Raw genomic sequence first — 22,340 nt, forward strand, 5'->3', positions numbered from 1 at the left:
ATGAGATTTTATTGTGGCATATTCATTGCAAAAGTGATCCATTCAAGAGTGCTCAAACAGCTACTGATGCCCTGAAATCAGCACACGTTTCTTCATTTTTTCCAAACGTGACGACACTGTTGCAAATATTTGCGACTATCCCCGTGACATCAGCGACCGCAGAGCGTTCTTTTTCTGTTCTAAAGCGCTTGAAGACTTATTTGAGAGTCTACATGTCTGAAAATCGACTGACTGGTCTGGAACTAGGGAACGTTCACATAGAAATAGAAGCGGACATTGAAGAAATAACCGATCTTTTCTGTAAATCGAAGCCCCGACGACTCGAATCTTTGGATTGGTCGATAGAAGATTGAACCAGCAATAAGTGGGTTTGAAAGAAAGGTTTTTATGACTATTTTTATATGGTTGTTATATCATTACCTCGAGTGTGCTGAATAAAAGAATAACTTCATTTCAGAAAATATTGCTTGTACTTTATTAGTAAGTTATTTAATTTTTTTAATTTTGAAAATCCTCGTTTTGTCATGTCATTTTATATTCTGTATACATTTATTTAACAAATCACGATATCCTCGGGCTATCCACGTGGGCCGACAATTTTCAAACTAACCTAAAGTCCCGAATCCACGTGAGAGGCTACCACTGAGGATTCCAAACCACCCTCGGCACTCAGTGCCAACCCCGGAATCCTCGTGCTCGTCACGTGGGCCGACAATTTTCAAACTAAACTAAAGTTCCGACTCCACGTGAGAGGCTACCACTGAGGATTCCAAACCACTCTCGGCACTCAGTGCCAGCCCGGAATCCTCGGGCTCGCCACGTGACCGGACACCTAATAATCTAAACTACTACACAAAAACTCGCCGTGTGAGGCTCCCCTGGGGATTCCAATCTCCCAAAGCACTGTGTAGTACACCGAAATCCTTGGGCTCGCCACGGGAGTACACATTGCTATCAAAATAGCGCGCTCATGGGTGATGGAGATGGAAGGAGTACCTACCGGGAAACTGTCGAGGGAAAGGGAGAACCGTGAACCCAGGTCCCGAACGAGGCAAATGAACACCCCTAACGCAGATCCACTGTCTTCCACAGAACACAACGCACACGTGCTGGACCTGGACGACTGGAGTGGTGCCTCTCTCCCTCCGTCGCCTGGTTCGGTGGGGAGTGACATGCCGCACTAGCGACCGCACGCCCCTCTCCACGGCTCTGGTTTCGGTCGTGAAACGATGTGTGCGCACAAGGGGCTAGCGCTGTGCCTTTAAGGTGCACTTCCCCTCCGCCCACGAATCGATTTCGGTTTCTCGGCTGGCACAGTCCCGCCCCCTTGCGCGCCTTCTATCTAGCGTGCAAGTAGGGAGGCGGGGGTGTCCAGCGGTCGAGCCAACACTAACTGAGTCCTCGCAGTCCCTTGCAGGTCTCCCGACCGTCCGATACCGCCAGGCGCTGATACAGCCGACGACTACGCCTGCGGAACAACCCGCCGCTGTACAGGTATACTGGTAACGGACCAGCATACCTTCCCTTCCGCCTTCGCCCTGGTACGCACTCCGTAGCCCACCGCCGCTGCTTCCATCCCGATGCTGCTGCGACGCCCGTTGGCCGTCCGCTATCCTACCGCCGTTCAGCCGCCGTGCTGATCCAGCCGCTACGTCCATTGCACTGCTGCTACGACGCCCGTTGCCCGTCAGTTACCCTATCGATGTTACGACGACCTTTGGCTGTCCGCTATCTTACCGCCGTTCAGCCGCCGCTGCTTCCTTACCGCAGCTGCTGTGATGCCCGCTGGCCGAACGCCATTCTACCGCCGTTAAGCCGCTGCTTCCGTCCCGCTGCTGCTACACCGCCCGTTGGCCGTCCGCTATCCTACCCACCGTCCAGCTGCCGTGCTGATCCCGCCTTGCTGGTACCGCCGCTGCTACGACGACCGTTGGCCGTCCGCCATTCAACCGCCGTTAAGGCGCTGCTTCCGTCGCGCCGCTGCTACGCCGACCGTTGGCCGTCCGCCATCCCTATCACCAGCATACCCTATCACCGTTCAACAGTCCTGCCGATACCCTCTCTGCTACGACAACCGTTAGCCGGCGCTCCCCTCAACATCTCGTAACGGAAAGCTGCTGCCCTCCCCATACCTCCAGCCGTGTGTGCGTGTGTTCGTAACACATAAATATTGTGTTTTTCTTCATTAGGGGTTTGTGGAGCCTTTACTCGACCCTTGATTGACTGAGCGTTGCCCCAGCCTTAGACAAAACCCACCTCATAACTCAAGAAAGGGAGAAAGCATCATTTTAATGAACAATAAATATTTTGTATTAACCTTTGTTTATAAATGGTGATCTATTAAACAGTCATCACGGATGCAATAAATCTAAGAGTGTTCAGCACCATCATCACCCACACCATCTTCCTTTTCATCCACTTTAATTACCCTGAATGTTCAAGTATCAACATTGACGAGACAATAGAATTGACAACCCATTTTTTCCAATATGAAATTTATTAAAACCAAAACCGGTGAAACCAAAATAGCACGTAAAATTTTTTTTACTTAATAACTCCAAATACGAAGGGTGATCTATACAATACTCATCACGGGCGCAGCTCATCATAAATCTAAGTGTGCTCAGCACCACCATCACCCACACCACCTTCCTTTTCATCCACTTTAGCTACCCTGAATGTTAAAGTATCAGCATTGACGAGACAATAGAATGGACAACCCATTGGTCCCAATATGAAATTTATTAAAACCAAAACCGGCGAAACCAAAATAGCACGTACAATTTTTTTTACATAAAAAACCCAAATACCAATGGTGATCTATACAATAGTCATAACCGGCGCAGCTCATCATAAATCTAAGAGTGCTCAGCACCACCATTTGTAGGTGCCATCGTATTGAGCAACTTCTCCACCCATTAAAAATACAATATCATATTGTGCCATTTCCTCATCCAGAGCGGTGTTAAAGGCTTCACGTACTGTGAGTTGCTTCGCCGCAAGGCTTTTTGGTGATGTTGAGAAGGCACGTCGTGCCACCCTTGAGAGCATTACTTTCACGGCCTGCAATTTCCTAATACCTTTGCACTGATATATTTTGTTCGATTAGTCGTTAAACTGAAATAAAAGCCAATTAATTCTTTATTAGTTGTATAATTATGACTGTAAAATAAAATATTTTAGCGCGCACCTATTTTTGCGGTACAATTGAATACATGGCTCCAGAAATTCTAACACGTAATGGTCATGGAAAAGCAGTTGATTGGTGGTCATTTGGCGCACATATGTTTGTTTACGTTTACTGGCATGCCGCCTTTTACTGCTGAAAATCGTAAAAAAAAAATATTGAGTCTATATTAAAAACTAAACTTGTACTACCTGTATACCTCACACCCGAAGCTAGAGATTTAGTGCGTCGTCTAATTAAACGTCAAGTGCCACAAAGACTGGGTAGTGGCCCAGAAAATGCTGCTGCAGTGCAGCCACATCCATTTTTTAAACATGCGAATTGGGATGGTGTGTTGGCGCGACGACTGGAACCACCAATTTAAACCGGTTTTGCGAATTGAGGATGATGTTTCACCACAAGGTTTACTAGACAATTTCCAGTTGACTCTCCAGATGATTCAACACTAAGCGAGAGTGCTAATTTAATATTTCAAGGATTTACATATGTAGCGCCTTTAATTTTAGAGGACATGCACCACGCCTGGCGCATGCCAGCACGATCACCACGCCAACATCACGAAGGTTCGTATCGTATGCAATTTCCAGCAGCACAGCGTAGCAGCTATGCACGAGCCACTCCGCCATATCTGCAAGCTTTTCCACCACACCCATCACCCCAAGACTAAATGATGGATGTAGGTACAGGGCGCGCCAATACTTTCGCCGGCTCCGTACAACCGATTACATTCGTACGTAAAGTGCAATAATCTGGGATGCAAAGGTCTGCTTTAAGTTCTATATTTTTATTTATTTATTTCAAAGTAAATCTAGGACAAATTAAAATATCCTTCCAGACTATTTACAAATTATTAGCTTAAAAATTATCTACCATATCAAATTATTTAATAGAAGTTTAAACTTTGATTTATTTACTGAAAAATCAATTTCCCTGGCTTTAGTAAGAAGATTGAATTCCTTCAATGCCTTAGCAATAGGCGAATTAGCGACATATAAATAAATAAATATGTCATTCTGGCTCTATCCAATAAAAAAATTTCATGATTTCGAAGTGTTCTAGATGGTATATTGAAGCGAATACGCTCCAAAAGAAACGACGAGTCAATCGCGCCCCCTATCAAATCAAAAATAAATGTCAGCGCTAGAATAGATCTTCTACTATCCAGGGACTTCAGTTTTATAAGTAGACCTCTAGAGTAGTAAGATGGCAAAGGATCCGGAAATCGTAATGACCGGAGCCAAAAACGCAAACATTTTTTCTGGATCATTTCAAGTCGCTGTATATGACAAGCGTGGTATGGTCTCCAAACAAAGGAAGCATATTCCAGTTTAGACCGTACAAGCGATGTATATAGTAGCTTTAATGTATATGGATCATGGAAATCCGAGCTAAAGCGGCGAATGAACGCAAGCATTGAATATAACTTAGCAATGACACAGTTAAGCTGACTTTAAAAGAGCAATGTAACATCGAAGACAAATCCAATATTTGATATTTCAGCATCAGTTTTCAAAACATAAACAGCAATGTGATACGAGGTGTTAATACCATTACGAGAAAATGAGATGTGAAAGCACTTATTAATATTTAAATGTAAGCAATTACTACTACACCAATCTATTACCCTGGCAAAATCTGACTGCAGCCGTAGGGAATCTGCCTGATTTGTGACTGAAGTAAAAATTTTCAAGTTATCTGTGTACAACAAAAAATTCGAGTAAATGAAGCTATGACGTATGTCATTAATAAAAATTACGAATAGGAGAGGTCCTAGGACACTCCCTCGAGGAACACCCGAGGTCGCGGTAAAAGAATGAGAACTGATACCATCGACCACAACAGCACAACTACGATCCGACAGGTAAGACTCCACCCATGATAGAATATTGGAATGAAATCGCAGATCAGCAAGTTTTAAAAGTAGTAATTTATGGCTAACTTTATCAAAGGCCTTAGAAAAATCAGTGTAGATGGTATCTACTTGTGCTCTATTATTAAAGACAGAGAGATAGTATTCAGTAAAAACAGCAAGATTGGTCACAGTCGACCTACCGGACATAAAACCATGCTGGTTGGGTGAAATAATACTTTTTACCGCAAACGATATCTTTTTCTATGTATTTAATTAGCGAGCTTTGCTCATATTGCTTTATACAATGGTTTTTGTAATTGATATTAGAGAAAAATTATAAGTTTACAAACGGCAAGGGATACTAGGACATGTTTCTGAATTTCACTTCTTCATCAGCTAGCTTTTCGGGAGCTGAGCGTTGAACTCGAATCTCCAACATTCATATCAGTGCAAGCCTTTTAGCTGCTAAGCCATATGAAAGTCCCGTTGTTCGCTGTACAATTGGTCTCTAAGAGTTGCCTTTTTTGTTTATATTCCCGAAAAGCTAGCTGGTGAAGAAGTGAAATTCAGAAACATGTCCTAGTAACCATCGCCGCTTGTAAACTTACAATTTTTCTCTGATATCTTTTCCTTAATTATAATCTCGAAAAGTTTCGATATTGTGGAAAGTTTTGATACTGGACGGTAGTTGGCAATATTGCTCTTATTACCACTTTTGAAAGTTGGAGTAATGGAAGTTACGGCTACCCAGCCTACATTCGCTTAATTGAAATCACCTAAAATACAAACATTATTCTCATGACTCCTAGATACTAAATCTACAATATTATCTACATGCGCCATGTACACATGATCTTCACTTCCTGGCGGAATGTATGAGGCACATATAAAGAGAGGCAAATAGCCATATATACAAACATATAGTTGATCCAACAGTGAGTCTCCATTCTGCAGCGATATAAGTGACGAACGCAGCGATATAAGTGACGAATATTTCCTGTGAACGGCGATTAAAATATGATCTGATATGAAATTTTTGATATGATATGAAAATTTGAGAGTGAAAAAATTTCAAGCCCCCCTGAGATTTTTTGTATTTGGCTTTATAAAATTGTTCATGTTTTTTCGTTACCTCATGTTTAAGGGGATAGGCGATATAAATTTTACCTTCCTTTTGGTGTATGTGGCTGCTGCGGATGCGGAGGTGATGGCGATGATGTGGTGCTTTGATGATGGCAATCGGGTTAGTCACGGTGGCGGTAGCTATGTGTGATCCTTAATTGGACAGAAATTCCGGCACACAAGGGTGAAGCAAACGCGCGATATATCGTAAAACGCGCAACTAAATAGCAATGCCGCACTGGGAAACGTATGATATTCCGAACGAAACTTTCGATATAGAAAGGACACTAGCAAATTTCTTATATTTTCTCTTTGATACAAGAGTTTATTTTAATTTAAACTCACAAATTTGTTGAGTCACACTCGGGATAGTTAAAAGATTTCGAATGCATAAAAAAATATAAAAAGAAATGTCAAAACAAAAATTATATATATATGTACATATGGCACCTGTCAACACATCAGTTGGGGTTGCCAGAGGGGCGAAATATGTTCAAGCATTCATTTACAAGTCCATAAGTGCTAATCCTAGTTTAACATGAGTGTTAGGTATAATGGTTATACGTATTTTAATTAATTCATGAATAGCTCAAATATAATATAAAGGTATAAAATATGTAATGAAGTACATATTTCCACGTATAATAATTCATAAATATACGTTTAAATTCAAATAGGTTTAATTCAATAAAACATATGCAATAAAACATATGGAAGCGTGTAATAATTAAAAAATCGTTTATAAATTCAGCTCTTAAAATAAAAGGGTTGGTTGTTGACGACTACGACAGTCGCTCAAACACCTAAAAATGTATACAATTGATATTTCTTGAGGCAAAAGTTCTTATCTTTACTATGCTGTTTAATGTTAACAATACAGCTGTTTGCTAGTTTTTTCATTTGATTTAACATTAAAACAGAGCCGGCCACACAAATACTAAAACAATTGCATAAGTGTGTGTAAAAACTGAGTGACAACTCCCCACAGTGTGCTAAAAGAAAATGTGGACTGTGAAGTTTGAAATTAAAAAGGACTTTGGTTATTTGATTTCAAGCTAATCCTGACTATATTTACTTATATTCATATAACTAAGAACGCGGAGGTCGAGCTAGTCAGATAAAACTTTTTTATAAAAGAAGGTATGGTGTTTATTCAATGCAAAATTTACTTTAAAAAATTCACTTTTTCATTAAGAAAAAACTATAAAACAAAGTAAATGAAAAGATAGAAATAAGTAGAACGTATAAAAATATATTTATATTAAATTGTCAATATTTATTAATAATTAATTAATTATTTTTATTATTAATAATTAATATTTAAATTGTCAATATTAATATGTATGTTCAAGAGAACTTAATAATACTAACTAAAACGTATTAAAAGTCACATTAACATTGCAGCATATTGTTTTTATTATGTGCCCAAAAAGTAGCATGGACTTTTCCTTTTGCATTCACTGTTGATTTTAGTGAGTGACAAGCGAAAGCAAACGATCGTGATCACTCATCGTTAGTGTAGGTGTGAAAATACGAACTCAAATTGCACAATGTGCAACTTTTGGCCGGCTTTGCATTAAAACGTTTGACGCAGTTCGGGTTTGACATCAAACCAAAGAATTACGAAAGTAAAATCCACTGTGTTTGATTCTATGTATGTATGTCGCGCTACCGCCACCTTATACGATTCCGCCATGAAACTAACTTTGAAAGAGCTTTCATAACATTCAACCAACAGATATGTAGATATAAAAATGTGTTAAAAAGAGATGAATATACTTATTTTAAAAGCACAAATAACAGTCCGCAACAGAGTAGCCAAGTTGAGTAAAACATTCATATGATTTTATAAGCAATAAAGGTGTGTTCGCATGGCACAACTGCTCAACTGAGCAATTAAAAATTATTCATTTGGAAACTACCCACATTTTGTTCTGCTGGCATGCGGAAGTCCCTTTTACTCATTCAGCTACGAATTGGCGAAAACCCCACGTTTTGGAAAAAATTAAAAAGAGCACGACGCAAATTGGAATATATGGTCGGGCTAAACCAGCGGTCCTCATTTAGTTGAAGACTTATTGGCGCCACTTCACACATATTATTATTCTCTTTCGTCTTTATTCGTATTTAGTTGTGGCTGAACAGGCAGAGAAGAAATATCGGGTGAGGCTATTGTTTATATGCGCATTTTCGAAAAGATATTTTGCAAACAAACGAATGCGCAAAGTGTTAAAAATTTATTTTGTTTAAATTTTTCCTTAGACTCAAGCAATAAAGTAGTATTGATATGGCATATTTACGAATTATTTTGTGTGTTAACAAACAGGCGTACATACGTCCCACCTAATTGATTTTTCATCAACAACTATACCACTACCAATAAGATGATTTTAGTTTTACTCACACAGCCACAGTTTTGATTTTGGGGACCGTTGGCCTAAACTCAGACATCGGAAAATAGTGGCACAATTGTGCACACTCATTTCACACGTATTCTTATTCTCTCTAGTCTAGTTGTCGCTGAGCATTTGGCGCAGTAACATCGATTGTTTTCGTCGCTCGCTATGTTGACGAATGTTATTAGCAAGCAAAAAGCAAAGATAGTTTGTTAGTTTTTTTCAATGCGCACAAGCGAAAAATATTTAATGTTGGCCAGCCCTTTTGCGCAAATACAATGTATTCAATTGTATAACCTTTTGTTTGTCATTGTGCGCATTAAAAATATAATAACAAACGATTTTGTCTTGTTGCTTGCTAATAAGCGAATGAACTACGCAAACCGAAGCATGAAGTGATGTGCGCGATTTTCGCACTCTCATTAACACATCTGCATTTTGATTTTGTCGATGCATGGCCTATACTCTCTGCGGAGGTATATCTTGCCTTATATTTTATGTAGAAAAATTGATGTAGTGGCTATTTAAAGCAATGTTTACATATGAAAATTTACTCCAGCTTACTGCTACACATTTATATTCCAGATAGAGGCTTAGTCTACTTTCAGAAAAGAACATTCTGCATTTTTTCGGCTAATTAATATCATGATGCCATCACAAGAGGTTTGCTTTTTTTGACAATTGTAGCCATCTTGATCCCAAATCGAATTGACATCCCTTAACTGTGTTGTTTCTTTGCGATTTTTCGAAAAATATTGGTAGTAGAAATAGGAGGCAATCAGCTTACAAATACCCGATAAGTATTGAACTGCACAATTTCTTAGAACAATGTTTTTAATTTTATGATGAATTTGGTAACTATGCCATGATCTACTAGTGTGGCTGAACATAGCTATATATAGGTAAGATTGAACTGAGCGGACTATGAGGACCTCACTTATTTATGAACGACGTCACCCTACCGTTGGTAAAAGCCATAAACCTACTAGGAGTGGTGATAGATGATCAGCTGAAGTTCATAAGTCATGCGAAGTATATCATAGCCAAAACTCAAAAAATTGTTAACAACCTGTGTAAATTCGTTCGACCAACTTGCGGCATCCATCCTGAAAATGTCTTAATAATATATCGACAAGTAATAGAACCGATGATTACTTACGCTGCCGTCGTTTGGGGTAGTGCAACAAAGTATTATTACATTCATCGACTTCTACGATCGTTCCAACTATGCTTCGCTATATGCAACATCGGCTTCAGCATTAGCTGGCTTCAAACCATTACATCTGAAAATTACTGAAGCAAGCAATGTATACGAAACAAAAAGAACAGGTTACCTTCATACTACATCAAGAGAAATCACTCTACAAAAAAGAGTACGCCCACATATCCTACTGCATCCGGCAGATCGACAAATAATTAATTATGGTATGGTGATGCAACAAACACAAATCGACATAATATCAACAGCCAATACAACTTTAATTTTTACTGATGGCAGCAAGCTGGAAACCGAAGAATGTGGCTGCGTTTTTGTTGTTTTTCAACCACACGGTAACCAATTTAATGAGATATTTAAATTAAATAACGTATGTACTGTCTTTCGAGCCGAGGCCTTAGCTATAGATTCAGCTCTAGCATGGTTCCAAACCCATCTTGCGTCTACCAGATTACACATCTTAAGTGATAGCCAGTCATGCCTTGACGCTATTAAAGATCGGAACAACACGAATCCATTGATTGCATCCATACACGAAAGATTATATCAATTACGTCAAAACTATTCGGTTGAGTTCTCATGGGTGAAAGCTAATATCGGTGGGCAATGAGCTTGCAGATGAAGCGGCTAAAGAAGCAGCGGCGCTAACAACTCCCTCGTATTACGCATGCCAACTTACCTACCCCAAACGTCATGAACATCAAAATATTGTTGAAAAGTGGCATAGTGAGTTTATGAACGAACCAACCGGAAGCGGCACTAAACTATTCTTTCAATCTCTTGCGGAAGCGGAAAGTTATAGTAAAATGCTGGGTATATCTTTCGAAATGACGCAAATCCTAACAGGTCACAGCTATTGCAAGGCGTATTTAAATCGTTTTAAAATCATCGAAGAAGATACATGTCCATGTGACTCGACCACATCACAAGCAATCAACCATCTTTTGATTGACTGTCCAGCCTATGAAAGAGTCCGAAGACCTCATACAGTACTATGTGCAGAGCTTGGCATACGACCATTCAACATTAGGGAAGTCTTTAGACACAAGCAACTAATAAAATCACTTAATAAATTCGTTTATACTATTATTAGTAATCTAGAAACTTTTAACGCATAGATTGTTATTATTGTTGTTGTTTTATCGGCCTTCGTGGTTAATATTTAAACAGTAGTCAAGCTCTAGGCCAGTAGTGGAATTCACTAACTTATAACGATGCGATTTGTCGAGATTTTAATTAACGATTTTGTCGCTTGCCTTATCGATTGTACTATTCACTAACTTAGTTTGACCGACTCGCAATAAATGTCATTTAAAATAGTAGAAAGGTGGCAGCACAGCTTAACGAAACCTAAGAAATGCGAAAAGCACAAAAGGAATGCCAAAAATAAACAAATTCCGTATACTAACTGCTTTTAAAAGTTATTGTTGTGCAAGTTTTGAGATACAGTTTGCGTTATCAACAAAAGGTAAGTAAATGCGGAATTAATTTCATATTTCTCGACATAACAAATTTCTCTCATATTAAAATAGAATGGCGTCATCAATTAATACCAATCAAAGGAGAAGCCGTACCACAGCCGAGCAGTTAAGTCGAATGGTGGACTTTTTAATGGAAACTCCGAGATTAGCGGGTTCCAGATTTCTAAAGCGGCATGGAAAAGCCGAATGTGATAAAAAATCGACTGAAATGGCGACAATGCTGAATAGCCTCGGTGGTGCTGTAAAAACTGTTGAGCAGTGGCGTACGGTAAGTGACCATTATTATTTTCTTGTACTTTAAAGGTATATCTAAACTAATTTTGTTTAAAAAAGGTATGGAGAGATCTAAAAAGCCGTACAAGTCTAAAAGTTCGTGACAGGAATAGGAAGCAGGCAATGACAGGTAACAATCCTATATATGAACAGCGGCCCACTGAACTTGAGAGGCTTGCAATTGCCCTTACTGGCAAGGATTACCATCAAGGTGATGATGCCTGCGATGAAAACGTGCCACAGATGGAGGTAATGAACAAATCATTTATTATTTAATAATAGCTTGAAAGATAACAATTGTTTTTCTTGTTAGCAACTGCAACTGCGTAAGGAAAATGAGGAAAGCATCATTGTGGAAATAAACTCGATGTCACCTGACGAATTGCCATCGGTTTTGCATGATGAACTGCAATTCGTTTCGCATGATCAGCTGCCATTTGAAATTTATGAAGCAAGCGCAAATATGCGGTCATCTACGCCAGTTGCTCCGTCAAGAAGAACGCCGATTACTCCAGCAACGAGAACGACTCGAAGTGGTGCGAACCGGAGGCGCGTAGGAAGTGCCAGCGAGATACAAAAAACGTTTTTAGAAGTTGCTCAAACTCAGGCATCAGCCCTAAAGTTAATTTGTTTAATTTTGCATCTAAACATTATACATATGTATTTTTTATATTATTGTAACAATTTTCTTTTCAACCAGATGTTAGCTGAGTCAAGTGTTGCCGCCGTGGAATCATCCAGCAAACAAGCCGATGCTTTAAAAGTATTATTATTATTATATAAATATTTTAGCTAGATACCGTTTTCACACAGAATTCTCGTTTTAACAGCTGCTAGCAGACTCTAGTGTGGCTAGTGTACAGGCGACGAAGTTATGGAGGAGAGTATGGCCACAATGGGTAATGGCTTAAAGGCATGTGCGGACGCTTTTAATAATTTAACCAATGTAATATATCGACTTTAAAAATTATAGCCTTTGAAGATATTTTATTTTTTTATTTTGAGTACAAAGCTCCTATATTTATATGTTAGATGTAAGTTTACTTCAAAAAATGATGTAACTTTTGATAGGTATATTTATGGCAGCGTTAGGTTTATATGTATGTAAGTAACATGAAGTGCCTTTTTTTAATATCATTGTGTATGTTTTCGAGTTAAATGTAATACCCCGACATTTATGTAATACTCCTATATTGTTGCTACAGGCTAGGTAAACTCACAAACATCAGAGTGCTGATATATTGCTCTTTAAATGTTTTTGTATTCAATAATGGAATATACATAAATTTTAATTTTTTTCTGTCGCACTTTTTCTGCTACAATGAAACAAATTTGGTAGGCTGTTTTGTTTTGATTTCGAATTCAAAACTCATTGCGAGCATTTTCTATTACCATTATATAACACATATGTATACCGACATACAGTTCTGCAATTAATTAGATTTTTGGTTTCATGCAAACCTGTGTTTATTTATACCAGTCAGTATACCAGTATTCTCATTCAAATTTTATTTATAATTTGATTTCGTCTTTGCACTTAAGTGACACTTAATTATTTAAAATAATTTCCAAAAGAAATCGATCTATGTAAACGAATGAATGAATTTTTTACATTCAAATAAATGTATTATGTATAAAATTGAGCTGTGTTAAAACCTCATAAGTATTTATTTTAATTTTAAAGGACACGAAGTTCGTTTCTATTGAAATGATATTGTTAAGTTTGACTGTTCGGTATGATGGAAGTTTTCGCTACCAAAGTAGACCAAATATAAAATAAAATGCCAAAATGTTGGATTTACATTCCTGTAGATTTTTTTATTTATAAGTTTGTTAAGTCTGTACTTAAGTATAGTAATTAGCAATAAGTCGGTCTTGAACACTTTTCGCTATTGAAGAGGGTGCGCCTTGATTAACATTGCTATCACTTGGGCTTTGATCTAAGTATTCAGTGTCAGGCTCGTGTATGGGTTCACTTAATCGGATGTTATGCAACACTGCGCATGGGTTAACTATTCTACCAGTAAATCCTGGATGATACAAAAGAGTCCTTTGCTGTGATAGGCATCGCCATGTTCCTTTGAGAACACCAAAAAGTCTCTTGACTGGGTTTCGAGCTTTACACAATGCCTCATTGTACCGTCATTTTGGACTCCCCTCTGGTTGGTTAGGTAAAGGAGTCATCAGCCAGGGTTCTAAAGGGTATCCAGAGTCACCTGCAAGTAGTTTTATGTGCGATTTTATTTTCTGGGAAATTTCAGCGCATTAAACACACTTACCTATCAAAAACATGTTGCGGCTACCATTTTAAAAATTTCTCTGCATCACTCTCCGTACTGCAGAGTAGCTCCAAATAAATGCATCGTGCCTTGCTCCTGGGAATTTAGCATTGACATTCAATATCTTTAGGTTGGGGTCACAAATCTGTATATAAAAATATATTATAATCAAAAAAGTACAATACATTTCTTTGAATTATTGCTTTTACCATTTGTACATTTATTGAATGGTATCCATGGTGATTTACATATGCCTCTTCATGATTTCTGGGGCTCATGATCGACACATGAGTGCAATCAATAGCCCCAATAGTACCTCCCACACATGGTGCAGGTGACGCAGAAAAAATTTCTTTCGCAGCTTGCCGCTCTATTTGAGTCATTGGAAACTTTACTTTATCGAAAAATAAAAGAAGGGTTGATAGCATTTGTTACGCGATGTATACAGCGGCTTATAGACGACTGGCTCATTGATATGCCCATTGTTCTCCAACGGGCCGTTGATAACAACCAGTTGCGAAGAAGCGTAAAGCAGTTAGAACCTGAATTTTTTATAATAGTGTTCAATTGAAAATTATATGAAATTCCATGATTTACCTGTTTCTCTGTTGATATCGCAGTTATTCTTGTACCCCTTAATTGACCATCAAGTTGAGAAATAATATCATGAGCCAAGTCTGGGATTAGTCGGTACAGCTTTCGAAACTCCGTTGCATTTAGGTGGAATGGGTTATCTAACTCTCTAAGAAGGCGTCTGTCCACTGGCGATGGCCTCAGTAACTCTTCGTCTTGTGATAAAACGTACGCCAAGTACTCAAATGCCATTTGATTTATAAATAAAGCAGCTTTTCGTGTTTGAGTATAGTAACTTTGATTGGATAACGGTTGGTTGTACAGGTATAAAGAAATCGAGATAGATATAGACTTCCATATATCAAATCAACAGTATCGAAAAAAAATTCGATTGAGCCATGTCCGTCCGTCCGTCCGTCCGTCCGTGAACACGATAATTTGAGTAAATTTTGAGGTATCTTGATGAAATTTTGGTATGTAGGTTCCTGGGCACTCATCTCAGATCGCTATTTAAAATTAACGATATCGGACTATAACCACGCCCACTTTTTCGATATCGAAAATTTCGAAAAACCGAAAAAGTGCGATAATTCATTACCAAATACGGATAAAGCGGTGAAACTTGGTAGATGGGTTGAATTTATGACGCAGAATAGAAAACTAGTAAAATGTTGGACAATGGGCGTGGCACCGCCTACTTTTAAAAGAATGTAATATCAAAGTTTTGCAAGCTGTAGTTTGTCAGCCGTTGAAGATATCATGATGAAATTTAGCAGGAACGTTACTCCTATTACTATATGTATGTATAATAAATAAAAATTAACAAACTCGGAGTATGAACACGCCCACTTTTAAACAAAATTTTTTTAAAGTCAAATTTTAACAAAAAATTGGATATCTTTACAGTATATAAGTAAATTATGTCAAAATTCAACTCCAGTAATGATATGGTTCAACAAAATAAATATATAAAAGAAAATTTCAAAATGGGCATCGCTCCGCCCTTTTTCATTTAATTTGTCTAGAATACTTTTAATGCCATAAGTCAAACAAAATTTACCAATCCTTCTGAAATTTGGTAGTGGCATAGACTCTATGACGATAACTGTTTTCTGTGAAAATGGGAGAAATCGGTTTAAGCCACGCCCAGTTTTTATACACAGTCGACCGTCTGTCCTTAGGCTTGGCCACTAACCCGATAACTTGAGCAAAAATCGATATGTCTTTACTAAACTTAGTTCACGTACTTATCTGAACTCGCTTTATCTTGGTATAAAAAATGGCCGAAATCCGACTATGATTTTTCGATATCGAAAATTACGAAAAATGAAAAAAATGCTATAACTTATACCAAATATGAAAAAAGGGATGAAACTAATTGGATTGGTTTATTGACGCAAAATATAACTTTAGAAAAAACCTTTGTAAAATGGGTATGACACCTACCATATTAAATAGAAGATATTGAAAAAGTTTTGCAGGGCGAAATCAAAAGCACTTGGAATCTTGGAAGGATAACTCTCCGTGGTATTGCATAAATAAATAAATTAGTGGTACCCGACAAATGATGTTCTGGGTCACCCTCGTTCACATTTTGGTCGATATCTCGAAAACACCTTCACATATAACACTACCACCACTCCCTTTTAAAACCCTCATTAATACCTTTAATTTGATACCCATATCGATATCTCGAAAACGCCTTCACATATATACTTAAGGGCCACTCCCTTTTAATAACTTTAATTTGATACCCATATCGTACAAAGACTTTATAGAGTCACCCCTGGTCCACCTTTATGGCGTTATCTCGAAAAGGCATACACCTATAGAAGTAAGGCCCACTCCCTTTTAAAATACTCATTAACACCTTTCATTTGATACCCATATCGTACAAACACATTCTTGAGTCACCCCTGGTCCACCTTTATGGCGATATCTCGAAAAGGCGTCCACCTATAGAACTAAGACCCAATCCCTTTTAAAATACTCATTAACACCTTTCATTTGATACCCATATCGTACAAACACATTCTAGAGTCACCCCTGGTCCACCTTTATGGCGATATCTAGAAAAGACGTCCACCTATAAAACTAAGGACCACTCCCTGTAAAAATACTCATTAACACCTTTCATTTGACACCCATATCGTACAAACGCATTCTAGAGTCACCCCTGGTCCACCTTTGTGGTGATATCCCGAAATGGCTTCCACCTAGAGAATTATGGCTCACTCCCTTTTAAAATACTCTTTATTACCTTTCATTTGATACCCATGTCATACAAACACATTCCAGGGTTACCCTAGGTTCACTTTCCTACATGGTGATTTTCCCTTTTTTGTCTCCAAAGCCCTCGGCTAAGTTGGTAATGTTCGGTTACACCCGAACTTAGCCTTCCTTACTTGTTTATGTTAGATTTATGCGCGGAAATCCTTGTCTTCAGTTTAGATTTTGTAGTGCCCACATATACTTTATTGCATACGAGGGACCCGTCACCGTTACATGGAATCTTGTATATTAAGTCAGATTTCTCATATTTTTCTATTTTGTCCTTGGTATTACTAAAAATTGTTTGCATTGTGTTATTGCACGTAAATGCCAATTGCACTCGCTCATGGTCATATATATTCGAATATTTCTTTCTATTTGATAGTCCGGAAATATAAATGGAAGTTTTGTGTATTTTATTGTTAGCGTCCATTGTTTTTCTGATGCTGGGTTTTGCAAAGAAATCTCGGATATAGCCATTTATTAAACATATCGGAAAGCAATTGTATGTAAGAATTTTTTTAATAATTTCTATATTTTCGTTGTGGTACATTTCGTCACTGTTGGAGAGAACCCTTTGTATAAAGTTTCTTGCTGTGTTGATTATCGGCGATCAATTATGTTTCGAGTAGAAGTTAATGAGTCTGCCTGACGCCGTGGGCTTCTTGTACCAATCAAAGGAGAGCTGGTTATACTTTCTTATAACTAAAGTGTTCAGAAATGGCAATTGCCCATCTTTCTCGACCTCGCATGTAAAGTTGATGGATCTTACATAACTATTTAAGGTTTTAAGCATGTCTTCCACAGCATTATTAGTATTGACAATGGCAAATAGGTCGTCCACATATTTGGTCAATAAATGGGGTTTAGGAGGTGAATCTTGTTCAAATCTAGTTAATAAATCTTCCATAACTATGTCCGCTATGATCGGTGATGCCGGTGACCCCATAGGCATTCCAGAACGTTGTTAGTAAATTTTATTATTGATTTTAAAATAGCGGTTTTCTTTTATACAAAATCGTACAACTCCCATAAACATTTCTTTAGTCAGCTTTGTATGGTTTTCAATCAAATTCCATTTTGAAGAGATAATTTGAAAAGCATAATCTACGGGGATGCTGGGGAATAGGAAAACAACATCGAATGAAACAAAACTCTCATCTTCAAAAATGTACGTGTCTTTAATTTTGTTCTTGAATTCAATGGCCTCTTTAACATTGTGTTCTGAGGATTTGGTAATATTTTTCAGGACATTAACAACATATTTACCTACATAGCTTGTAAGACGGGGAATTAACTGATGAACACATAGGTCTTAGCGGAACTCCTTCCTTATGAATCTTGGGAAGGCCATACAGCCTTGGTGCATTGGCAAATTTACTTAAAAGTTGGTATTTCTCTTTTAAATCAATCATTTTATTCTTGAACAGCCTTTCTACAACTTCATTATTTTTTTTTCTTGTAATTTGTTAGTAGGGTCACGTTTTAAAAGCCTATAGGAGGAAATATCAACCACAACAGCAATTATGGAACGGAGAGCACACCGTAAACACAAAAACACATTCAAAATCTACAAAGATTTGAAAACAAGTATGATATTGAGACAAAAGGATATATTAGACGTTACCAACAGAGCACACAACAACTTACTAAACTAAGGCAGTCAACCAAGTTCCTTTTGATATGCAGAAAAAGTGCGGTAATACCGAAATTCATCAGCAACGCTACGAGGAATATTTCCTATGTTCTTAATGCCAACATCAGCGACAAGAGAAAACCGAAGAAAATAAGAAGCCTGTTTGAATAATGTGGAGAACAAACTTTTAAACATTATAATTAAAACGAATACTTGAATTACGAAAACTGAAAGAAAACGAGGTAAATAACATAAAAAATAAGTTATACCAAAGATTAGACAAACAAGATTCGACCGTGTACTTTGAAAGTGAAAAGGTATTATTAGATAGCCTAACGACAAAAATTAAGAAAACGCAAAGAAGTAAATATGAGAGACTGAAGGGATCACAAAAACAATCATTTAACATTGTAAATGTACCAGGTTGGTTTCATAACATGTCATAGACAAACATACCAAAAGACATTCAGTGGCGTTTGTCATTAGGTCCCAAGTACTCATTACCTACAACAAACAAAGAGTTCCCACTATTTAAGTTATTAGCAGACGGAGAATGCATTCAAACCATCAAAGATAAAGAGCAATAAGAAATAGAGGGAGACAACCTTACATCATTAATAAGGGAACAAAAAAAAGCGCACGCGATACATTACTTTTAGACACCCTACAATCGGCGAAAGCGTTCCTCAAGAATAATAAAGATTTATTAGTTTTAAATGCCGATAAAGGGAATATTACGGTTTTAAAGGATAAATCTGAATACGACTTAAAAATACAACAACTTGTCAATGATATTTCCTCCTATAGGCTTTTAAAACGCGACCCTACTAACAAATTACAAGAAAAAAATAATGAAATTGTAGAAAGGCTGTTCAAGAAAAAAATGATTGAGTTAAAAGGGAAATACCAACTTTTAAGTAAAACTGCCAATGCACCAAGGTTGCGTGGCCTTCCCAAGATTCATAAGGAAGGAGTTCCGCTAAGACCTATATGTTCATCTGTTAATTCCCCGTTTTACAAGCTATGTAAATATGTTGTTAATGTCCTTAAAAATATTACCAAATTCAAGAACAAAATTAAAGACACATATATTTTTGATGATGAGAGTTTTGTTTCATTCGATGTTGTTTCCCTATTCCCCAGCATCCCCGTAGATTTTGCTTTACAAATTATCTCTTCAAAATGGAATTTGATTGAAAACCATACAAAGCTGACTAAAGAAAAGTTTATGGGAGTTGTACGATTTTGTATAAAAGAAAACCGCTATTTTAAAATCAATAATAAAATTTACGAACAACGTTCTGGAATGCCTATGGGGTTACCGGCATCACCGATCATAGCGGACATAGTTATGGAAGATTTATTAACTAGATTTGAGCAAGATTCACCTCATAAACCCCGTTTATTGACCAAATATGTGGACGACCTATTTGCCAATGTCAATGCTAATGCTGTGGAAGACATGCTTAAAACCTTAAATAGTTATGTAAGATCCATCAAATTTACATGCGAGGTAGAGAAAGATGGACAATTGCCATTTCTGAACACTTTAGTTATAAGAAAGTATAACCAGCTTTCCTTTAATTGGTACAAGAAGCCCACGGCGTCAGGCAGACTCATTAACTTCTACTCGAAACATAATAGATCGACGATAATCAACACAGCAAGTAACTTTATACGAAGGGTTCTCTCCATCAGTGACGAAATGTACCACAACAAAAATATAGAAATTATTAAAAAGATTCTTAGATACAATTTCTTTCCTATATATTTAATAAATGGCTATATCCGAGATTTCTTTGCAAAACCCAACATCAGAAAAACAATGGACGCTAACAATAAAATACACGAAACTTCCACTTATATTTCCGGACTATCAAATAGAATGAAATATTCGAATATACATGACCATGAGCGAGTGCAATTGGCATTTACATAAAATAACACAATGCAAAAAATTGTTAGTAATACCAAGGGCAAAATAGAAAAATATGAGAAATCTGACGTAGTATACAAGATTCCATGTAACGGTGACGGGTCCCTCGTATGCAATAAAGTATATGTGGGCGCTACCAAATCTAAACTGAAGACAAGAATTTCCGCGCATAAATCTAACATAAACAAGTAAGGAAGCCTAAGTTCGGGTGTAACCGAACATAACATACTCAGTTTAGAGCTATGGAGACAAAATAAGGGAAAATCACCTCGTAGTAAAATGAACCTAGGGTAACCCTGGAATGTGTTTGTATGACATGTGTATCAAATGCAAGGTATTAAAGAGTATTTTAAGAGGGACTGGGCCATAGTTCAATAGATGGACGCCATTTAGGGATATCGCCATAACGGTGAACCAGGGCTGACTCTAGAATTTGTTTGTACGATATGGGTATCAAATGAAAGGTGTTAATGAGTATTTTAAAAGGGAGTGGGCCTAAGTTCTATATGTGGACACCTTTTCAAGATATCGCCATAAAGGTGGACCAGGGGTGACTCTAGAATTGGTTTGTACGATATGGGTATCAAATGAAAGGTGTTAATGAGTATTTTAAAAGGGAGTGGGCCTTAGTTCTATGGGTGGACGACTTTTCGAGATATCGCCATAAACGTGAACCAGGGGTGACTCTAGAATGCGTTTGTACAATATGCGTATCAAACGAAAGGTGTTGATGAGTGTTTTAAAACGGAGTGGGCCGCTGTGTGGACGCTTTTTCGAGATATTGCCATAAAGGTGGACCAGGGGTGACTCTATAATGTGTTTGTACGATATGGGTATCAAATTAAAGGTATTAATGAGGGTTTTAAAATGGAGTGGTGGTAGTTGTATATGTGAAGGCGTTTTCGAAATATCGAAAAAAATGTGGACCAGGGTGACCCAGAATATCATCTGTCAGGTACCGCTAATTTATTTATATATGTAATACCACGAACAGTTATCCTTCCAAGATTCCAAGGGCTTTTGATTTCGCCCTGCAAAACTTTTTCATTTTCTTCTACTTAATATGGTAGGTGTCACACCCATTTTACAAAGTTTTTTTCTAAAGTTATATTTTGCGTCAATAGACCAATCCAATTACCATGTTTCATCCCTTTTTTCGTATTTGGTATATTATTATGGCATTTTTTTCATTTTTAGTAATTTTCGATATCGAAAAAGTGGGCGTGGTCATAGTCGGATTTCCGCCATTTGTTACACCAATATAAAGTGAGTTCAGATAAGTACGTGAACTGAGTTTAGTAAAGATATATCGATTTTTGCTCAAGTTATCGTGTTAACGGCCGAGCGGAAGGACAAACGGTCGACTGTGTATTAAAACTGCGCGTGGCTTCAACCGATTTCGCCCTTTTTATCAGAAAACAGTTATCGTCCTAGAGTCTAAGCCTCTACCAAATTTCACAAGAATTGGTAATGTTTTGTTCGACATATGGCATTAAAAGTATCCTAGACAAATTAAATGAAAAAGGGCGGAGCTACGCCCATTTTGAAAATTTCTTTTATTTTGTTGCACCATATCATTACTGGAGTTGAATGTTGACATAATTTACTTATATACTGTAAAGATATTAACTTTTCTTTTAAAATTTGAAAATTTCTTTTTAAAAAGTGGGCGTGGTCATTCCCCGATTTTGCAAATTTTTATTAAGCATACATATAGTAATAAGAGTAACGTTCCTGCCAAATTTCATTATGATATGTTCAACGACTGCCACGACTGAATTACAGCTTGCAAAACTTCTAAATTACCTTCTTTTAAAAGTGGGCGGTGCCACGCCCGTTGTCCAAAATTTTACTAGTTTTCTATTCTGCGTCATAAGTTCAACTCATCTACTAAGTTTCATCGCTTTATCCGTATTTGGTAATGAATTATCGCACTTTTTCGATTTTTCGAAATTTTCGATATCGAAAAAGTGGGCGTGGTTATAGTCCGATATCGTTCATTTTAAATAGCGATCTGAGATGAGTGCCCAGGAACCTACATACCAAATTTCATCAAGATACCTCAAAATTTACTCAAATTATCGTGTTCACGGACGGACGGACGGACGGACATGGCTC

General features: G+C 37.6%; 2 protein-coding genes and 1 pseudogene across 13 annotated transcripts in view; all 3 read left to right on the forward strand.

Moving 5' to 3' along the window:
- Window positions 1-22,340, forward strand: part of ey (eyeless) — a 2,912,801-nt gene that overhangs the window by 15,063 nt on the left and 2,875,398 nt on the right. Inside the window, exon 1 of one of the 11 annotated variants that reach the window (XM_067758163.1) lies at window positions 17,968-18,349. The exons of the other annotated variants lie outside the window; for them this stretch is intronic. The gene's annotated coding sequence lies outside the window, so the exon portion shown is untranslated. Of the gene's footprint in view, window positions 1-17,967; window positions 18,350-22,340 lie in introns of those variants that run through there. 11 annotated transcript variants of the gene reach the window in all.
- LOC137235058 (ribosomal protein S6 kinase beta-1 pseudogene) lies at window positions 213-3,935 on the forward strand (annotated as a pseudogene).
- On the forward strand, window positions 10,557-12,970 carry LOC137234571 (uncharacterized). Of its 2 annotated transcripts, XM_067758028.1 has the most exons (6): window positions 10,557-11,241; window positions 11,306-11,522; window positions 11,588-11,776; window positions 11,841-12,148; window positions 12,228-12,290; window positions 12,358-12,970. In XM_067758028.1, exons 2-5 carry the CDS (start codon window positions 11,307-11,309, stop codon window positions 12,232-12,234), a joined length of 720 nt encoding a protein of 239 aa, XP_067614129.1. In that variant the 5' UTR covers window positions 10,557-11,241; window position 11,306; the 3' UTR covers window positions 12,235-12,290; window positions 12,358-12,970. The 2 variants fall into 2 exon arrangements, with proteins under 2 accessions (XP_067614129.1, XP_067614128.1); XM_067758027.1 differs by having other exon boundaries at window positions 11,841-12,290.

This window comes from Eurosta solidaginis, chromosome X, assembly GCF_040869045.1.
Source record: "Eurosta solidaginis isolate ZX-2024a chromosome X, ASM4086904v1, whole genome shotgun sequence".
In the NCBI taxonomy this organism is placed as follows: Eukaryota; Metazoa; Arthropoda; class Insecta; order Diptera; family Tephritidae; genus Eurosta; species Eurosta solidaginis.

What these genes read in the sequence shown, in the direction of transcription:
- LOC137234571 (XM_067758027.1), top strand. Translation starts at nt 11,307, where the DNA reads ATGGCGTCATCAATTAATACCAATCAAAGGAGAAGCCGTACCACAGCC. An exon ending in AAAACGTGCCACAGATGGAG is followed by an intron (nt 11,777 to 11,840) that starts GTAATGAACAAA and finishes TTTTCTTGTTAG; the next exon opens with CAACTGCAACTGCGTAAGGA. An exon ending in AACAAGCCGATGCTTTAAAA is followed by an intron (nt 12,291 to 12,357) that starts GTATTATTATTA and finishes TCGTTTTAACAG; the next exon opens with CTGCTAGCAGACTCTAGTGT.